Source organism: Dryas octopetala, chromosome 9, assembly GCF_963921425.1.
Source record: "Dryas octopetala chromosome 9, drDryOcto1.1, whole genome shotgun sequence".
Taxonomy (NCBI): Eukaryota; Viridiplantae; Streptophyta; class Magnoliopsida; order Rosales; family Rosaceae; genus Dryas; species Dryas octopetala.
In genome coordinates this window covers 18,143,635-18,164,444 of record NC_141374.1, presented here as the reverse complement: position 1 = coordinate 18,164,444, position 20,810 = coordinate 18,143,635, and the positions used below count along the sequence as shown (strand labels likewise).

Here is a 20,810-nt window from a genome sequence, read left to right as displayed (position 1 = left end):
TTTGAGACTCTCAATTTTAACTTTTTATTACCGATTCACCATAATTTAATGTGTCTTTTATGGGATATTGATTGATATATTAAAGTTGATGATCAGAATATGAACTGAATCCAAAAAACGAAATTATAAATAAATTGGAATTTAGATTTATGCCATTCCCAGTTAATTAGCAGCTGGTGACTGTGAGAAGTTAATTAATTACCGCAAACTTATCACTCAGAAGTCCAAAACCTTGTCCTAGTATTAGTAGTAGACTAGTAGTGCCTCTTCCCTTTGTCCTGAAAAGTGAAAACCCACCCTCCTGGCATGTTGATCCCGCCTACACCCTACTATAAGCCAAAAACTGTAAATTTTTCCATGATCTAAACGTGAATAGTCCTTAGATTTTGCATAAAGCTTGGGTTACATATGCCGTTAACAAGTATTTATTTGCTGTACTTCAACCTTCCCATAGATGCATTGAATTCATATTAAAAAAGAAAAGAAAAAAGAACTGGAGGTGGCTACAAAAACGTGGATGAAATTATCAACATCATCCCTGCTGTCATATTTACAACAAGAATGCAGGTTAAAATCTGGAATGTTTTATGAAAACATGATTTGAATAGAAATCATCAATAATACAGAAATGTGGATTTCATTTGTCGTGATTGTGCTCTACGGCTCTGCTATGTATTATTATTCCCTTTCAAATCCACTTAAAATGGATCTGAAATTCTAAAAAAGTGTTGTTATTGGTGCATTGTTGGATGTGGCATTGGGTAAGCAACTGGGACAGCATATGGGGGGTGGTGTCCTGGAGGAAGCATAACAGGAGTGCCAACAGCTGATGCCATGTGCCCTGGAGGAGCAGAAACCGGGTGCCCCATCGGGGCTCCATACATGCCTAAACCCGCCATATGTGGCGGAGCCCTATGCTTCGCCGATGGTGGTCCTATAGTGGCTGCAGTTGGTGCATATGTGGCGGTCTGTTGCCCAGTAATTGGTGCCTGATGAGCCGAGACTTGTCCATTGTTGACACTAGTAATGTCATGGATGCTTGATCTCCTCCTATCTCTGTTCATGGAGTTCAAGCGAATGAAGTACTTTTGGGCGTGGCTGGCCACTTGGGTAGGAGTCCTGGAAATTACAAAGTTTCTTGAAATACTTCTCCAATCCCCCTTCCCAAACTTGTCAAGACCAAGTAGAAATAGCCTGACAAAAAACCACTAGTCATCAGCTGCCAGTCTCATTGTGTCAACAAATTAAAGTCTAGTTTTTAATAAGAGCTTTCTCTACATCCATTAAATTTGTGAGTCTTCATTCTTCAACCCAATAGATTAATGTCATCAATACAAAATGACAATTCAATAATCAATGTCAAATTGCCTACATGCAGTTAATTTCCCCACATTGAATCAACCAATTTTATCTGTTGCACAATTCACTATATGGGTTTTTGTTTATGAATCTGACTGACTTGACCTAATAATTCTAACTAACAAGCATAGCTCTCAATCCCATCTCAGCCAAAGCTTTTTAATTTAATAAAACAACCATAAAAAAACATATATAAAATGGAAGATTTGGATGAGGAGCAATATATAGTGTACCTGTGCTCTTCTTCTGTCCATGGAATCCCCTTCTTTCTCTCTTGTTCTGACCTTGACCCTCCTTTACCTCCATGCCCAGAAGAGTCATGAGCCAAAGCTGAAAACCCACTTCCTCCATGGCCACAATTCAATCTCTTATCTGAAGCTGAATTAGCCCCAGAAGAAGCACGAGTAGTACTAGCACTGTCCTTGCTCACTGATGTGGCTTCTTCTAGAGGTGCATAGTTAGGAAGTGGTGTGTGTCCAGCCTCAATTGCATGCACATCATCCACTAGCATTTGGTAGTGTTGCTTCAACTCTTCCATGGTCTTGGTTGGAACCTTTGAAGCAATCTTTTCCCACTGCTCTTTCGAGTCTTCATCGTCATCGATCCAATGCATGGCAATGGCGTTCTCAAAAGCTTTATCTTCTTCTTTGTTCCAAACACTAGCACTCGACATGGTGTTGGTGGTGGTTTTGCAAGTATGGTTCAAGTTAAACAATGAGATAAATGAAAAATGGTGAAAATGGTAAGGAGAGCTAGCTCCATTCACTTTTTGTTTATTGGGTTTGTTTGTATTGGAAAGGAGGAGAGAAAAGGGTGCGTAGGATTAGAAGGGTGGGGGACAGAAGGTGTGTGTAGGATAAGGAGAGAGGCTGTCAAATTATCAATTGAAAGAGGACCACTTTGGAATTGAAGGGATGGGTTGTTTGTCATCTACGAAAGTTGAAGGAAAAATCTCTCTCATAACTCATACTCTCTCTCTCTCTCTCTGTCTCATATCAGTTATCACCTACTGCTGGTGAGACATTGGCAATCATGGAGGGGGTGAAATTTGGAAACTGGAGCCTGAAAGGCCCAGAGGAATTTTCACACCATGTTGAAAACAATGCACACCATGATCTTTAACCTAACGTATGTTAATAAAGCAGTGTTCAATTCCAACGTACTCACTGTTAACAAAGATCTTTTACACTCTCTTATAATATAAATTCTGCGTCGTTTGCCTTTTTGACTTTGAGGTTTAACTCTTCCACACTGCAGTGCATTAGTGCATGTCTCAATTTTAACTTCAAAGCCTTGTAAGCCTGCAATAAATATCTTATTTGAATATTCATTTGAAACTTTAATAAAGTGCTTTGAAACCCAACTCTTTTCCTAACCTCTTTTTCCCAATTCTCACACTAAGATTGCAATCCATGTAAGACCCACCTCATGTGAAAAAATGTTGAAGGAAAAGAAAAAAGCATGCCAATTCTTATTCCACCTTTTTGACAGATATAACATTATAATTTTTTATTTGTTATAAATAAATGAGTTTCGGAGTAGATCATATGAAGAAAAAAAAAAAACTGAATTCTATAATTTGTATCCTATGATTAGGGGCTTTTCATAGTTTGTCCTATGATTAGGAAATTTTTCAAAGAAAAAAAAAAAGCTGAATTCTATAATATAGATTTCTATTGCATAAGAGGTAATTGATCATTGATGCATTATGAAATGTGACCTCTTTTTAAAAGGGTGCTTTCTTTTTTCCCTGGTGAATTGGTAACATTTTGGTAAAGGGAGAAAGATTCTCTGTCTATCTCGAAGACGTGGCCAATTCTCCATTTCAAGTTCTTGCTCAAAGGCGCCCACATATAATCCCAAGAAAGTTTATAATAAATTTCGACCGGCGTTATTGTCAAATTTACTTACATTGAACCCAACATTCTTCCTATGCCATCAAATTCTTTTTATATACATATGTATCGCACTTCCGCTGAATATGTATGCATATTTGAGAGAGAGAGAGAGAGAGAGAGAGAGAGAGAGAGAGAGAGAGAGAGAGAGATTCTAAACTTGGAATAATATTCTGATTCAATTTACATAGAAGTGGGGGTTCAAGCTTAAGATAACTTTGAGTATGGATGAGAATTGAATCATGTCCTATGAATCATATCAATCATCTTAACCATTCTTCATTGATTAATTAAGGAAGGTTTGTGGCTCAGAACAAAGATATAGAAACCACTAGTGATGGATATATTCGATTTAAAACCAAGGTATCCATTTCATTCAAGGCCTGAGTTAATGTGAGACAGCGAGAGTCAACAAATATTATGTAGTGGAGGAGCAGATGGGGACCTCAGCATTTGAGAATACATACAGTAGAATCTATGAAATCTTTAGATTTTTAGACAATTATAAACCGTGTCACGTTCAACAATCAATTCTTGGCCTTCTCAGCAAATTGACATATAATAAACGGGTTACGATTAAATTGTGGTCCATTTACTACAAGAATTTTTTTTCCTTTCCCTATCAGAAAGAATCTTTAACCAAAAACTATTGTGTTGGACCTGTTGGTCAGTCGGTCATACTCAAATTTCAAATTTCAGAATTCCCTTTTATGGCTGGGAAGGAAAATTTACTGGTGTTGATTGTCAAGGAGCTAGATACTTTCTTCAAGTCCTAAGCCCAGCCCACTTCAAAGGCCCCACCAATGGTCTGCAATAAAAGGGTCAAGAAATTAACATATTGATCATTATTAGCACAAAGCTGAGTTGCCATCCTTGGGGCATTTTGAAGGTGCTCTTAGAAAGTCTTGTTGGAGAGGATCTGAAAAGCCTGGGACTTTAAATTTTGGGCCTGCGTTTTGGATCGAACCAATGTATATATGATAAATCAATCTCTCAGTTATTCTCTCCTTTTCCCACTGTGAGACTTAACCCACATGTGGATTCCACCAGTAATTAGTCTACTGTCCTCTTACCCAAAACAAAAATGATAAACTCGATCTTTCGCTTTCTGAAGGGGAGAGGCTGAGATCGATATTGAATTTTATGTGAACTACTAGTGGGAGGTTCTGCCCGGAGTCATTTCTACAAAGTACTAGCTTACACAGAAGAAAAATAATATGAATCTTCAACTTCCATTAGAAAGGCAAGTAAGGACTTCCCATGAATTATAAACAACCCAAACGGTTTCTAGGTTGAAAAGAAGAGAAATCATCTGAAGTGTAGGTGGGAAAGGGATGACAGGGATGACTCTTATGGCAATTCTTTGATTCTCGCACGTCTGGTTTCATAAAGGAAGAAAGTAAGTTACAAAGTAAAGAAATGCAAAGCTTTAGATATCATTAGCAATTAAATAAGCACTAAGTATCACTTACATGGTAAAAAACTGGTATTCGAAGTCGGGCAAATGCTCTCATCCCAGTAACAGAAGGAAGCTACAAAAAAAAATCACAAGTGCTGTCCTTTAACAGCACCAGAACTGATTCCCAGCCACTTTAGCACACTACCTTGGTGAAGTAGACGATACAACCCCACCCACTTGTATAAGCGGGCGCCCAGGAAGTTTTGTATGTTCAGGAGTTCCTTGTAGAAGAGCTTCCCTTTGTGGGTTGAAAAGTAGAAGTTGCTGCATGTCCTTGGGAAGCACATTGAAAACTGCCTGCAGATCTCCCTTTAGTTTTTGGCAAGTTGCAGCAGAGTCTGTACTAGCCCTTCCAGATTGCTGCAGCTGAGGATAGAATATGATTGGAAAGATATAAATAATAGAACTTTCTTCATCCAGATAACCATCCATAAGCACACAGAATAAATACATGAATCCCATAGTTTGAGCAAAATAATATGTAAGTTGATTAATGCATAACGAAGCACCAATAAGTGGGCACAACATGTACACAATTCTATGTTTGAATGATGTATACGCCTTATAGGCTACTCTCATACATACTTCTTTTCTTTTCCACTTTTATTTTGGGTCCACCCTGTGGATCCATAATGAGTTTCTCCTTCAAAACGACATTCCCTAAAAATTTGGTGACGTATAATAATGTACAGACCAAAAGAAAGGATGAAGAAGAAGAATACAAGGTCATTGTAGATTGTCAATAACTGAGCTCCATTATACTCAAATAATATCGGCTCAATGCCAAAAGAACATGATGGAATGACTGTATGAGCACAGGTCACCAAACTGTACTCTAAAATGTGTTTAAAAGACTAAGAAAATGCAACCCCGTAGCACTTTTTAATAGATTTTCTTTCCCACTAAAAAAAAAAAAAAGAAAACTGCAGAAACGTTCAAAAGCCAATAAGCTATGTTGTGCACACAGAGTGAAATCACAAATGGAGTACTATTGCATGAGGTTACACATATAAATTACAAAGTGGAGTATAAAGTAGTTGACACATCAAAGACGTGTACTCTTTTTCCAGGTTCACATGTGGAGTTTCTAATCATGTAAGACAACAATGGGAAATTTCACATTATGCAAAGTGCCCTATCCAAAATGATACCATAATTAAAGCCATCAAATGCTGAAGAATCAGATTAACAAAAATTACAGCAAAAATGCAATTGACAACTTTTTTCAATAGGGATAAGCTATTTATTAGGGACACATTACCTGTATTTCTCCAAGAAGATGTCTCTCAATAGCATTGAAGGAATCAACAATTTCCAATTCAGACATCTTAGAAATTAACTGTTGTATGTCCGTCTGCATTCTTGCCTGCTTCCACATTTTATGTTGCTCTTGTTCAGCAACAGCACGCCTTCTTTGAAACCATGGTGTAAAGTTGGGCCCACTTAGAAACCGCCTAAACAGACAGTTAACACATTAACTAATGATTATTACCATATGTAAAGAGAACCAATTAAAGACATAAGATAGGAAAGGAGTGGTATTCAATGATACATATGGAATTTAACATTTTATTACCGGTACAAGTCCAGCCAATTAGATCTCATCCGCTTTGATAAAAACTTCCCAGGTCCTCTTTCTGATAAACTTTCCAGAAATTCATCAGCATTAAATGGAATGAGAGGAGGAGGGTCTACAAACGGAGAAGATCCTTCTGAAGGTGTTCTAGTCTTAAAATATGGGCCAAAAGGCGCCAAAAAGTTGGTGGTGAGCTCCAAGAAATGCCGCCGCAATATCTCATTGTTAACAACTGACATTGACTCCTCCACCCTTGGGGACATCCCAGCATCTATAAGCCTATTTAAGATAGAAGTGTCTGGCTTAGTTGTTGCAGAGTAAGTGCTCCAAATGGCTTCCTTATGTTCCGTCATGAGACAAAGAGGGCCATCTCTCCTCATCTTCACAGCATTCAACAAATTTGAAGGAGAGAATTTTTTCAGAGAAAGCTGTTGAAGACCAAATCCTTCTGACCTACTAGAAATTCTTCCAGTAGAGGACCTAGTAGCAAAGGGAAGCCGATTTGAATTAGGAGCAGGGCTTCCAACTGAAACAATGTGGGGCATATTACGAAGAGATTTAAGGAAAAAGAGGTTAGTTACACCCAAAATCATAGGTGGAAAAGTGTCTCCTTCTCGAAGTGAGTTGAGGTGGGCAAATTCAGGGTCATGGATGGTGAAATAAGGTCTAAAATCAACAGTGAAAAGTAGAGGTGCAACCAAACTCACAAGACCAGCAACAGCCTCACAACATTGTGGAGGAGTTGGAGCTATGATAAGAATGGGCTCGCCAATAAGTAACAACTCCCACAAAACCCAAAGCTGTAATAAAAGACCCCTGAAAATGCCAAACAGATCTGAGTCATGAAAAAGACCCTGTGGGACTGACTGGTTGTTAGGAAGAAAAGGAGCCATAGAGGATGCAGACTCTTCAAACAACATTCCACCATCTGAGGGCAAGCTATGTGCAGGTGGCAAGTTCACTTTCAGCGCAGCATTTCCAATAGGAAGCTCCATTAGCTTACCGGGTACAGGAGAAGGCCACATTGAAACATAAGCAGCAATATGCTCAAGAGCTTTCTTTCCAATGTCAAAATACAGAGGACCCATGATTTGTAACAAAGGTCTAAACACACTAGAGTAAGGACTCTGCGACAAAATTACCACAGACTTCTGCTCCCCACCTCGTTTTAGCCTCTCATCATGTCTCTGTCTATTAAAAACATAACCATACATGTATCTCGAATCATTAGAATTGTTGTTACTTTTTGACCTTGTAATGTTTTTTAAATCTGGGGACTTCGAAGATAACTTCTTATCAATTTCAGTCGTCTCGGTGGAGGATACATTGGCAATTGGAGAACCTTCCCGCCTTCGAAACCGGAAAAAGAATATACAATCATGAATGCTTGAGCGGTTCTGGTGCTGGGAAACAGAATCTGGGAATGAACTAAAGGCAATTTCAAGCTCCTCATCTTGTGTAAGACAACCAGGTGGGTAACACTCTTCAATGAGCTGACCCTGTTCAAGATCAAACCTGATGATACAAAAGGCCACAACCCATTGCTGCAAAGATTCTAGATCAAGCTTTGGACTAAGTTCCGATTTCACTGAAAATGAAGGAGAACGACTCATTTCCAATAAAATCAAAGCCCGATTTTATTGCTCACAAGGCCACTCCCCATCATCTTCAGCAACCATTTCCACTACAAAATCAAAACATTCGTTGAAAATCTAACGCCAAACATTCCCAGTAAAAGTTCTGTGGTTTTTCTTCGCTAAAACACTCGTAATGTGTAAACCAGAGCCTAACAAAGACATCCCAGAAGAGTTCATTAATTTCCAGATAAGAATCTCACCCAAATAAGGATACTTTTGTTGGGTGATTACAGTTATCCTTAAAGAATACTTAAGCAAATTTGTTCTAGAAAAATAAAGTTACTTTTTTTTTTCCTCTTTATAAATTGGGATCCCTCAGCCCAGCTGAATCTAAGTTAACATCTTGCTTACTTCAGCTGAAACTACCCCAACGTAAAAGACCAACCCAGACTCTATTATTTTCTTCCATTTCTCAGCAACCAAACAGAGTGCCAATTAAAAACTAAATGGAAATGCTACACAACAATCACAAATTCAATTTCAGAAAAAGGATCTATATAAATGGGTTGCTCGAACTTTACCTGAATTAAAAAACCCAGAACCAAATTCGTGAAGAACCAATCTGGATCAGCGAAATATAGACGCCGAATTGGCCGAAGACAAATGGAACTCGAACAAAACACTTTGGAAGGGTTGGCCTAAGCCTCCGGGTCTCTATGATTGTACGAATGGGAGGGTTACGTGGGTGTGCTGAGGCGGAGTACCCAAATCTAATAAGTTGGAATGTTTGATTATTTGTGAAATTTTTCAGAAATTGCGATTTTAAGATTTTAAGGGTCTGTTTAAACTTTCAAGCAGAGTGCAATGTGCATGCCTTAATTAGGAAAGTATTTGCTGCTATTACCTTACAGGCTCACCCTCATCATCTGTATGACTGTATCTGGTAATAATTGTATTCAATGTAGGCTTTTTTTTGGTCCCTGCGGTTACTTGCTACAGTTTTATTTTGCTGGCAATGGTATACCCCCTCATACAGTTGCTGCCATCAACACAATGGATCACTATGACAATTTTTTTATTTTCTTTATTTTTGCAGTCGCTGCGGCAGTATTTCATTTCGGGATTGTACATCAATATCCTACTATTTGGTGGGGAGAAAAAAAAATTTTGCCAAATTTCAATTTTGTTTCATGTGCCTAAATTTTATTTTGGTCCAAATAATTTTAATTGTGTCAATTTATTTTAGTTGTTTTATAATTGTTATATTTTGAGGACATGTGTTTAATTTCGTCAATTTTTTTGTAACGAAAATAACACATGAAACACATGAGTGAGGAGGGTATTTTAAGTTTTTAGATAATTTAGCTTCATTTTCTCTATTTAAAATTCTAAATACTTTGAATTGTGTATTATTTTTATGGACAAAATTAATTCTGGGTCCTCTAATTACAATTATTTGGAAAATACAAAAATAAAATTGACACCCTTAAGACTATAAGGGCTAAAATGTAACTTGGTCCAAACTGACCCAACATGTAATTTAGCCTTATTGTTGTGTTTTATTTTTTATTGTTAAAATCTCGAGTCCTCTTTGAAGTTGCTTCAAGGAAGAGAAACCAAGCTACTTAGCATGGGCTGAGTAACCCACCTGACATTTCCATTGGGCTTGAATTTGAACCCATTATTAATCTGGGCTTAGGAACATATCTACGATGGACTAGTAAACAGTATGCCCAACTCCAAAAGTTGTACGGCCTCATTGTTTTAGCAAAACGTAGTACGTACTACTTGAAAGGCCCTAATTATGTGTTATGTTTCAATATATTCAAAATGTTGTTTTCGAAGTGGCCAAAAAAAAAATGTTGTTTTCGAAGCTTTAGCCTTGACCCAATACAACATCAAAAACAAACTGGAAATTGAATCCCCAATGGAGGCCATAAGTATAGATGCAAGTCCGAGTGAAGGCCGTATACTTAGGCCCAAATATGGAGAAATTATATATAGAGAAAACTAATGAAGGAACAATTAATAAATTCTTCACCTTTTATTAAATGATTGGTTTTGAATTTGACTTTTAATGGAGTAAGTAGTTGAACTCGTGCATGATAAGAAGGTGGTTCAAACATTAGACAAAAAGAAAATATCAATATATAGTAAATATTTTTATAGTATTGATATTTTCGTCAAAACCATGTATAATTACATGCATGTAATTGACTAAAATAAACTTCCAAGTTCCAACCAAAGCAGATGTGTTATTATCTTTGTCATCTAATTTCCTTTCTTTTTTCCGCCAAACCCAATTCTCCAATCAAGATCTAAAAGTGAATTGAATTAAGCAAATGATTAACTAATTAACAAGTGGGATACAATACAGCACATTTGCCAACTACCAATAATCTGTTCGCAACCAGTCTATTCAACAAAGATGAATTTGGTGGATCAAAATGTTTGGCATGTGGTTTCGTTTAATTCATTATTTATTCGATCATAAACATTATTTCAAAAAATTCCATGGTAATTAAACATCAAATCATACCGGCCTCCATTAAGAAATATAATTAAATAGTCCCATCCCATAGGACCCATCTATATCCCACTCCCATGCCATAACCCATAATATTCGTGATTCCAAATTCAGTACTCCATTAATTAAACATATATATATCATGAAGCTTTAGAGAAAAGAGGTAGATAGCTGGGGTCTTTGACCCCCCAGTTAACCCAAAAAAAAAAAAAGAGGTAGATGGCCATGTGCTTCCATCTATCACCAAATTCAAAAAAGAAAAAGACTAGTAATATTTACAGTAGTACCAGTACTCCTCCAATTCCTTGTGCTTTCTTTTGACTTATATGGGATATATTGGTGGCGCATGTATTAATTATAGAGAAAATTACAGATTTAATCTACTTATTTTATATCTAGTTTAATTTTGGTTCACGATTTTTTTAAAGTTCTGTTTTACTCCACTAATTGTTTCATTTGTTCAATAAATATCTAGATTTGTGACTTTAAATCATTTGAGTTGTGTTTTCTTCAATTATAATTGAAGTATAAGTTATATTTCATCATTTGTTAGTCATAAAAACAAATTTTGAGTATTAGAATCTAAGAGGATTGAGATTGGGTGAAGTTTGAAAAATTGGCAGTTTCGGGTACCCTACTTTGGGGTCAATTATCTTGAGTTTTAGAACTTCAATTTGAATTATCTTTATATGATTGTAAATAAGAAATGCATACATTTAAAATAAATATATGTTTGCTGAATTTGAGTGAGATTTGATAGGGTAGATGGCAGATCAAATTTGAGAAAACAAATCTGGACCTTTATTGAACAAGTAGAACAATTAATAAACCAAAACAGAACTTAAAAAAAATTGTAAATCAAAATTGAAGTAGAAATAAAATAAATGAACTAAATATGTAATTTCCTCTTAATTATATTGCCCAATACTTTTCAACAAGTCTAGACTCTCTGTATAGTTTGATTGTGCACTTGTGCATCTTTTGATGATGATTGATGCTCTTTCTAAGAATTGAACCCAATTATTTGGGGCTTCTTGCCGGCCCCCATTGTTTATATTTCTTGATATCGTTTTAAATTTTTGGCAAACTATATATTTCTGGTGAATAGATTTTTTTTTCTTATATTAAATGGAACCGATTATATCCTTATTTTAATCTTATGATAAACCCTACCATGCAAAGAGTATAAATTGTGGGTCCACCGCACTCTTTTTAAGAAGATAGATCAAACTAGTGATGGATTCATAAATTTTTCTTCATGGGGACAAAATGAAGAAACTCTTAAAAGTTTCTTAAGAGAAATAAGCTCTTAGGTATTAATTGACAATATTTTCTTTTATGGAAGTAATTAAACACACAAAAAAAAAAAAAAAAGACCAGTCATTCCTAAAGTTTTCTCTTTTAGTGTCAAAATTTCAAAAACTTGTAATGCAACTGATTTCGGTTTATAACTCGAAAAGAGAAATTCCAGTAAAACATTTTAAACTTCAACCTCAGCCCGTGCATGACTGCTTATTGCCTTTTAGTTGCCTCTTTAAATTTTGAGGCTTTTTCGAAAACACATTGCCCCATCCTCAAAAACAATATCAATGACTATGGGGACCCCGGTTGCCTCTTACTAGATCCGCCCATGGATCAAACCCTTTAGATTAAGAGCATTTATTCTCAATATCCGAGGTTTTGAGTTAAAATTAATCTAAATATATAGCACAATAAAGGTTCTCAATATATGATTTTAAGCAATTAGACAATTATAGTGGACTTAAAAAATTGACAGCTATAATGGGCCAAATAAAATACATAAGTATCATGTAGTACTATACTGTTGTTTTTTTTTATTAATGGATTAGCTTGTGAATGCGGTTGTGAGCATCAACAACATTTAGAAACATTTTTTCCTTTTAGTTGTTATAGTATGTGATATTGTAAACTGTTGATTATGTTCATCAGTTAGATTTTATATTTTAAATTTATTGTATGAAAATATAACAAGATTTCACTTCGATATATCTCATCATCATACTGAGTCTACCTAATCAAAATTACAAGTATGCTTCGACAAAAAACAAAAAGATCACAAGTATGGTGACCGCTCTAAAGCACCTACTCAATATATAATTAACGTACTAAAAGGACCTCCAGCTTTATCTATGGAATGGCTTTTCCTTATCAAAGCTATTGATAAGGGATGTGTAAAGCATTGGCAAAAGAATGGCTTTTCCTTATCAGAATGGCTTTACGTATTGATTAAAGCAAAGCATTGGCAAAAGAATCAATACGTAATTAATTATATATCGTGACATGAAAATATAAGATTCAGTTCCTGAGATCTTTTCAACTTTAAACATAATTAATCATAATGGTTACTATGAGAAACTGGGCGGATCAATTTTATAATAACCCTTAGATTAATTAATCCAATGACACATATTTTATTACCTAATAACTTATTTTAAATTACTAATCCTTAAAAAAAAACTTCATCTAAACCGATTTTATTTATCGTCCCATTTTTTACCCCCTCCGTTGATGATGTCATTTTATACCCTCTTAAAGTGTATAACGGAGCTTATGAAAGTTGCATATTAAATTTTAACTCTGAAATTTTAGGTGAAGTCCACAATTAATATAGAGTTAAAACATAGTATAAAGTCGACAAATTATGCGACATTTTATTAATATAAGAGTCTAACTCCTTCATAATTAGTTCTTTATATTAGCCGGACTGTATAACTAATTATGTCCGCCTTTAATTTTGTTTACTTAATTCTTACCTATTAAAACCAAGGCCACATCATTAATATATAACTCAGTCGATCTAGACATGTACGATAAAATCGTATGACAAACCAGATTAGGATATATCGCTTAATTTAGTTTGATTTCCTAATTAAGAAAAGTCATAATTAATTACCAGATTAGGATATATTAAATAAAATGGCACTATACGTAGATATAGCAGGCGCAGTAAAGGGCTTGACTGAAGCAGTACGTACTCTGCAGGTGAAATCTAAGAACAGATGGATTGATACCAGCAGTTCCCACATGCTGTGTTGTGCACTTGTGAATCAAAAGTTCAAAACCATCTATCATGTTGTACTTTTCCACAACACTAATTAATGAACGCGCGCATGTGCCCTTGCCAATTTATAGGTCAATTTAATGATTACGTACTATTGCACAATATATTTTTCAAGAGTTTAATTAGTATATATATATATATATATGCGTCATTTGCTAATGATATATATATATATATTCATATATATGTTCGATACATGGGAAGGAGAAGAACTTGTATATCCCAGTTATACGTGGGTACGTTTTGACAACATGCACATATTATTACCAATTCGAAAAAGAAAAATAGATCGATAAGCGCGCGCATGCATGACCCTGACCTCAACCATGGTACATATATAGTCGTTGTCCCTGGCTTTGGAAAGTTTGGCATGCATGAGCTACCATTATTAAGCTTTAGTAGTGCAGTGTAAAGTGCAGCACAGCCTGATCGAGTAATAGCTTCCTTGGCCCAACTGCTAATTGATGCAGTACGTACTTGACCCTTCAGTACTGTAGCATATATACCGTTAATTCTTGCTGGCATTCACCAATTTGTCTAATTGCATATTATTATAATTAAATGGTTAAATGATTTTCGATTTTACAGATAATTAAATTACTTTTGATTTTGTAGATTTTTTACAGAGATGATCTTTAAAGTAGAGACTAAAAAATAGACGGTTCGAATGAGATTACATTATGGGGTGGGTCTAACAGGATGATTAGGTTTGTATTAACTTGATAAATAGCTTTATAGCATATATATATATATATATATCCCCTTCCATATATATATATATATTGAGGAATTTAAGTTTATTAAAACGATCTCTTGTAGGGTCTACTCTACATTATATTTTCATGATCGGAACCATCTATTTTTTTTGTTTTCTTTAAATTATCTTTCTTATAAAAAATTAAGTTAATCATAAACCATTTGATTACTACATGAAATATATATATATATATATTAATTACTATGTGGTCGTCTTAATTTGTTATAGTCACTGTATGACATAAACCGCACTAATAATTAATGGTTGAGAAATCCATTTCTAGTAATAAAAGAGTTAACCCGTCAACATCTGAGATACGATGATGACTATCAGAAATTTCCTAATTACTATATGCTAATATGTATATCTTGGAATATGCTAGCTATTAGTATGACTAACGTTAATGGAGAATGCTAATTGGAATTGAAGCAATAAGTTTTGTATGAATTTTAATTAAAAGTGTTCTATATATATAATTGCATGTGTGGGGTAAATATTGCCATTTGCCAATGATATTCGAGAGGTTCCGATCATGGATGTCCTTTATGGGCTTTCACACGGAATTGTACAGAAAAATAATTGATTTGAATATTACTTTATTCCCATAATAATAGGAATCTTGTCAGGACGTACATAGCTACCAATAATTGTCTATTCACTTCTATCATATATTCATATCAACTATATATATGTGTGAGAACAAAACTCGTATATATTGAATAATGAAAAATCTGTAAGAAAAATGATGGAGACTTTTTAAAATGCTAGATATTACATATGTTTCACAATACCATTTAGTCTAATCATCTTATTTTTTATTTTCAATAATATATGTAATAATTTATTATGTATACAATGTATCACATCACTATGTTTCAAAACATTAATGGTCAACTTTAAAGTAGACCAGCTTGATTATCTTAAGTAATGTTTTGGGGCATATATATACTAGCTAGCTACCAAATATGACATGATGGCCACATGTATTAATTGAGTCATTGTTACATGAAATGACTCATCATCAATAATGCTTTTTCTTTACCGGATTTTTGGGGACAAGAAATTATACACTCTGAATTTACGAGTCAATAAAGTTGGCAAATGGAACAAAGCAAATTAAACTAAACAATACAAGGGGGCCCTGCTTTTGCCTCTCTGGCCGTGCCCGTTGCACACACTGAGCGTGAAATTAAGAACGGTATAGGAAGAAACACAGAGCCATCGGCCCAGTCCTATGTTTTCAATTTTGAAGTCCAAAATTTTGGAATTAAATTTTAACATAAAGTCATTAAAAAAATAAAAAAAATTTAATTAAAAACTCTAAATCACTACCGGTCTTAATCTAAAGAATATTCATAAAATAGACTTATACTCTAAGTTTCTTGGATCTTGGATTTGATAGACATGGTGTATGTAAGCTCTCAACCTTGAGAGTGATGGGTCTTGTCGGTGAGGGCAATTTTACAAAGATCTCCATTTGTTCATACAAAACAAATCAAATATGATTCTTGAAAATTCATACAAACAAAATGAAACTTTTTCTTTTTTATCAAACAAACAAAATGAAACTTGAAAGTAATTGATTGAATTACAAATTAGACAATTCAATTACAAAAATTTCATATAAATTTGCGAGAAGGTACTAAAAAATTATTTTTTAGGATTTAGGTCTAATTTTTAAATGGCAAAAATGTCTTTTACAATTAGCTGATGTGGTAAATTAAAAATGAAGTATGCAAATAAGTTAGCCACATCAAAGTCCACATCATTAGGGCACACAATATTAGGGCCCATAATCTTTTCCCAAAAATTTAAACCACACATTTAGTAGAAGTCAATTCATCCAAATTCATAATCGGGTAAGAAAACATTTTCAAGTATATATATATATATATATATAAATTTATATACATATTGTACTTGTATAAATAACAATTATGCGTACTTGTATACATATTGTAAACTTGTTCTTTGCCTTTGAGTTTGTTTAATGAATTGATGTTTTCTATGGCAAAAAATAAAATAAAATAAATAACAATTATGCGTACTTAAATATAAATATCAAATTAAATGAAGGGATGTATATATAATGAAAGTATAATATTAGATATCATAAGACTAAGCGCTTTTCAGATTTGTAATTTTAGTGATAGAGGCTAGTACTTATAAGAATTCTACTATCCCTCTCTCTAAAATTAAAAGAAAATGAAATTCAAGGTTTCTGGTTTTAAGAGTCAAATTAATTTATATGAAAACAAAAAGAAGTTGAATTAAGTTGTGGAAGTACTATTGTAAATGAAGTCATTAAATATATTATGTCAAATTAATCCAGTAGTAGTCAAAGATAATATTGCAAATATATACATATCTACCAGTCGTGGGAGGAAGTGACGTAGCAATTAAATCATACCCACTTTCCGCAGACCTAGCTACCAATCTTAGTAAGATGAGTAAAGAAATCACATTCCCAACACACACCCATGCATAGTAGCTAGCTTGTACATGTACAACTACATACACCACAAACAAAGCTTTACCTTCCTTAAATGAAAACAATATCACATGCATCTATTGACCCATATCATATATGGTATCCACCAAACCTGCTCCATGTGCATGTGCACTAGGTTATATATCTGGTGAGAATGGGGAGCTGCCCATGTATCATGAACTGCATGCCTCAAGTCTTTTAGCTCAGCTCGATCTCTCGATCTAGCTGTTTCTATTTTGAGTCATTGGGTGTGTGTGTGTGCGCCTCCACACCCAAAACAATTAAGCCGAAACTCTTCTTTTCTTTTATTTTCTTTGACAATTAATATACACATTTAGTACTACAACCCAAACTTAAATTCAACACTAAAACAGAAACATGTGTGGCACAACTGCTCCAATTGTTTCGGAGACGGGTAGGACCATGATCATTGGGTCAACCGGGTTCATTGGCCGGTTCATTGCCGAAGCTAGCCTTGACTCAGGCCACCCCACCTATCTTCTTCTCCGGCCCGGCCCACTCGCCCCTAATTCCAAGACCACCATTATCAACTCCTTACATGACAGAGGAGCTATAGTCATAAAGGTACGTATATATATGCCTCTCTTAATTTCTCCCTCTCAAGCTAGCTAGCTAAAGATCGATATATATATATATATATAATAGGAAAAAAAAAATGATGATGATTGTGATATATTAACTAATTGGGGATATGTATATATAATTAGGGCTCCATTGATGATCAAGATTTGATGGAGAAAGTGCTGAAGGAGCACAAGATTGAAGTTGTCATATCAGCGGTGGGAGGTTCAAGAATTTTAGACCAGCTCATTTTAGTGGAAGCCATAAAAGCTGTGGGCACTGTTAAGGTATATATATTAATTATTATGTGCAAGTAAGAATTAAACATCTAATGCTAAAGAGGTTGATGTTCCTCATCCTTTGTTTAGTCTTGCTAATAGCTACAGCTGCTTTTTGGTGGGTTTGCTAATTGCTTGGTGAGGCATGTGTATCGTGAGCAAAATTTTTGTGCTGATCGTTTAGTCTTCTTAAGTGTAGGGAGGGCTTTGGGTGTTCATTGGTTTGATTCCCCCCCTCCTGAGGTCTGCTCTTTACTTTCTGCTGATGCTCTTGGTACTCCTTGTCCTAGAGCTGTAGTTGTTTAAGTTTTTTTGGCTTCGGCCCCTCTTGTACCAAAAAAAAAAACATCTAATGCATATGTTTCGGAAATTAACAACTTAATTTAGAAAACCCAATTCAGAGAAAGTTTGATAAAGCCGCCTGATCAAAGTGGGGTAGATATATATATATATGTAAATTGTCCGAATTAATTTAAGATAACATATATATAGAAAAATTGAAAATTCACCCGAAAGCATTTAGTTTTGGGCCTCATAAAGTACAATATTGGTGACACTACATTGATTATTATGTGTAATTAATAATTTATTAATTATCAATAGCTATTAATTTATAGCTAGATAGCTAGTAATTACTAAGTTACGCTTACACATGCATGAACATGAATGATGAATGATGATGATGATGATGATGATGATGATGATATAAGTATATTTATATGCAGAGATTTTTGCCATCTGAATTTGGGCATGACATAGACAGAGCAGATCCAGTAGAGCCAGGGCTGACTATGTACAATGAGAAGAGAAAAATCAGAAGGTCCATTGAGGCTGCTGGCATTCCCTACACTTACATATGCTGCAATTCTATTGCTGGTTGGCCTTATCACGACAACATTCACCCCGCTGATGTTCTCCCACCGTTGGATTGCTTCCACATCTACGGTGATGGCACCGTCAAAGGTAACCTACCTACCTTATACACTACTTGATTATATGTATCACATATGATGTGTCATTACTTTACTGGAAGGGTATTTTATTTTATTTTTTTAGGTTTTATTTTTTAATTTTTAGTGTCCAATATATGAATGCCATGTAAGATGGTATGAAATTGTGGTATAAAAATATGGTAAGTGTAGTATTACTCTATATATAATATATACCACTACAAAATTACACCCTTCACTTTAACTCCTATTTTTATTTTGTTCTACTATTGAAGAATTTATCATAATTCTAACATGTTATCCAATTCGAACTAATTATTTGCACAAACCCCAAAAGCTTATACAAGTATGTGAAGATTAATGATTCGTAAGTGATCGAATTATTTATGTCCAAATCATGGCTAAATGGTATTTTCCTGTCTCTATATAAGCCCCCTCTTTTTTTTGTTTTTTTCATTTGTGATGTAGTTGTTGACATGTAACAATCTATTGCATGACTTTTTGGTGTTTACAAATTACAACTGAAAAGTATTCGAAGCTAAAGCCAGAATTTGCAGGCGAAAAAAGCCATAAATCGCAGCCAAAAGAAGCCAAAAATAGTTTTAGATGTGACATGTTGGTCTGTCGGTAAAAGTCAAATGAGCTTCTGCTGCAAATTCTGTAGCAAAAGCATTTCTTTCTTCACTGCAAGAAACCAATAAAAGTTTGATCATGAGTTCCTGAAAGAGTACTAAACTGTGAAAAACAATATTCAAATTGCTTAATTTCAAGACACTTTTTCTCTTCCCTGTAGAAAACCTCCTTATGTTGTTTTCCTTGTTATATATATATATATATTTTTTTTTTGAGTTTCATCTTATACAATTAATTTAACAAGTAACTAAATAATTGTGGTCTTTTTCAATTTAAAACTTTGTTAAATTGTCACAGCTTTCTTTGTGGCGGGTTCAGACATTGGAAAGTTCACGATGAAAACAATCGATGACGTTCGAACACTCAACAAATCTGTTCATTTTCGACCACCTAGCAACCTGTTGAACATAAACCAGCTTGCATCTTTGTGGGAGGAGAAGATTGGACGCACACTCCCTAGAGTCACTATTACAGAGGACGACCTACTTACTGCTGCTAAAGGTTCACTTCCAAATTATATACCACTTGCTTTATATCATTTTGTTAGTGACTAGCTAGTAAATCTAGCTTATGCTACAGGATTGATTTTAACCCAAGTGGATATAGTAAGGTAATGATGAAGGTAGAATCTCACATTGCTCACAGATCAACACCCACATATAACGGTACATATCAGCAAGATTTCTTATAACTTGATATTGATACCATGTTAGATATATTACTAAATCTTGAAAAATTTAAAATATGAGACAATGAATCGATCATGTATATCAAGTTTAATAGAGACGTACAACGAGAGTGCTACAAGGAAAATTAAACCAACTTTAAGATTAATTTGATGATGGCTTAATTAAACTTGCAGAGATGCGGATCCCACACAGTATTGTTGCATCCTTCACACATGACATTTTCATTAAGGGGTGCCAAGTTCATTATGAGATAGAGAAGCCTAATGACATTGAAGTCTGCTGTCTCTATCCGGACGCACCATTTCGGACCATGGATGAGTGCTTCGAAGAGTTTGCCACAAGGGTTGTTGATCATGTTCCGAAGGTGACCGACCAGTCAACAGTCAACGACTGCATCAATATCGTGCCAGATGCTAAACCAGAAGCATTTGTAGTTACTTCAGCATCGGCATGACCAAATATTCTTCTTGTTCCTTTATATTTATTTATCTGCTCGGTCAGGAAAATCGTAATTGAATGCATCCCAATCTTTTACTTTTCCAATGTTGCAGAAAATAAATTTGCATTTGAGGTAGTTGTACTCCCTATTCTTAGGGTGGCTGAGTTGTTATGTGTGCTTGACCTTGACTTCAACCTGAGGTCATTTGATAGTTAGTGAACAGTTCCGATGATGGGAAATAAAAAATCATTTATATTTGCTGCTGAGTTTCTAATGAAAATAGGAAGTTCCAACCATTATAATTTGATAGTGGAATCTATTATATTTCTTTCCTTGGATTATTGTTTTTTCTTTAATTTATACCCAGTTTTGCTGTGTGATCATGATGAATCTTATTGTGTATCTCTCAGAATCTGTACGTATTAGACCATCCTCATGCTTTATTACTCTTGCACTTGAAAATTAAGAGTGTGTTATATTGGATTTGAGCGAAATGAAGAGAAACAAGAGAATCTT

At 34.7% G+C, this 20,810-nt stretch overlaps 3 protein-coding genes across 6 annotated transcripts; 1 reads left to right on the top strand and 2 right to left on the bottom strand.

The window, feature by feature from the left end:
• Positions 1–500: 500 nt before the first annotated feature.
• LOC147275172 (Duplicated homeodomain-like superfamily protein) lies at positions 501–2,168 on the bottom strand. Its single transcript, XM_086256358.1, has 2 exons — positions 1,593–2,168; positions 501–1,194 (listed from the first exon to the last, which is right to left on the bottom strand). Exons 1-2 carry the CDS (start codon positions 2,030–2,032, stop codon positions 732–734), a joined length of 903 nt encoding a protein of 300 aa, XP_086112484.1. The 5' UTR covers positions 2,033–2,168; the 3' UTR covers positions 501–731.
• Positions 2,169–3,701: 1,533 nt separating this feature from the next.
• On the bottom strand, positions 3,702–8,792 carry LOC147275171 (polarity axis stabilization protein). 4 transcript variants are annotated; one of them, XR_015119739.1, is made up of 5 exons: positions 8,448–8,792; positions 6,290–8,075; positions 5,975–6,167; positions 4,727–5,079; positions 3,702–4,062 (listed from the first exon to the last, which is right to left on the bottom strand). XR_015119739.1 is itself a non-coding variant. In XM_086228518.1 (4 exons), the coding sequence occupies exons 2-4, from the start codon at positions 7,900–7,902 to the stop codon at positions 4,855–4,857; spliced, it is 2,031 nt and encodes a 676-aa protein (XP_086084644.1). In that variant the 5' UTR covers positions 7,903–8,075; positions 8,448–8,792; the 3' UTR covers positions 4,667–4,854. The 4 variants fall into 4 exon arrangements, 1 of the variants encoding a protein (XP_086084644.1); XR_015119740.1 differs by having other exon boundaries at positions 6,290–7,973; positions 8,448–8,791; XR_015119741.1 differs by lacking the exon at positions 3,702–4,062 and adding an exon at positions 4,468–4,632.
• Positions 8,793–16,817: 8,025 nt separating this feature from the next.
• LOC147275170 (leucoanthocyanidin reductase-like) lies at positions 16,818–20,626 on the top strand. Its single transcript, XM_086228558.1, has 5 exons — positions 16,818–17,308; positions 17,452–17,592; positions 18,309–18,546; positions 19,464–19,667; positions 20,029–20,626. Exons 1-5 carry the CDS (start codon positions 17,102–17,104, stop codon positions 20,307–20,309), a joined length of 1,071 nt encoding a protein of 356 aa, XP_086084684.1. The 5' UTR covers positions 16,818–17,101; the 3' UTR covers positions 20,310–20,626.
• Positions 20,627–20,810: the final 184 nt, after the last annotated feature.

Coding starts and splice junctions, on each gene's coding strand:
- LOC147275170 (XM_086228558.1), top strand. CDS start 17,102: ATGTGTGGCACAACTGCTCCAATTGTTTCGGAGACGGGTAGGACCATG. Junction 17,309..17,451: donor GAGGAGCTATAGTCATAAAG/GTACGTATATAT, acceptor ATATATAATTAG/GGCTCCATTGATGATCAAGA. Junction 18,547..19,463: donor CGGTGATGGCACCGTCAAAG/GTAACCTACCTA, acceptor AAATTGTCACAG/CTTTCTTTGTGGCGGGTTCA.
- LOC147275172 (XM_086256358.1), bottom strand. CDS start 2,032: ATGTCGAGTGCTAGTGTTTGGAACAAAGAAGAAGATAAAGCTTTTGAG. Junction 1,195..1,592: donor TGGACAGAAGAAGAGCACAG/GTACACTATATA, acceptor GTTTTTTGTCAG/GCTATTTCTACTTGGTCTTG.
- LOC147275171 (XM_086228518.1), bottom strand. CDS start 7,902: ATGAGTCGTTCTCCTTCATTTTCAGTGAAATCGGAACTTAGTCCAAAG. Junction 6,168..6,289: donor AATTGGCTGGACTTGTACCG/GTAATAAAATGT, acceptor CTGTCTGTTTAG/GCGGTTTCTAAGTGGGCCCA. Junction 5,080..5,974: donor ATCTTCTTGGAGAAATACAG/GTAATGTGTCCC, acceptor TTCTATCCTCAG/CTGCAGCAATCTGGAAGGGC.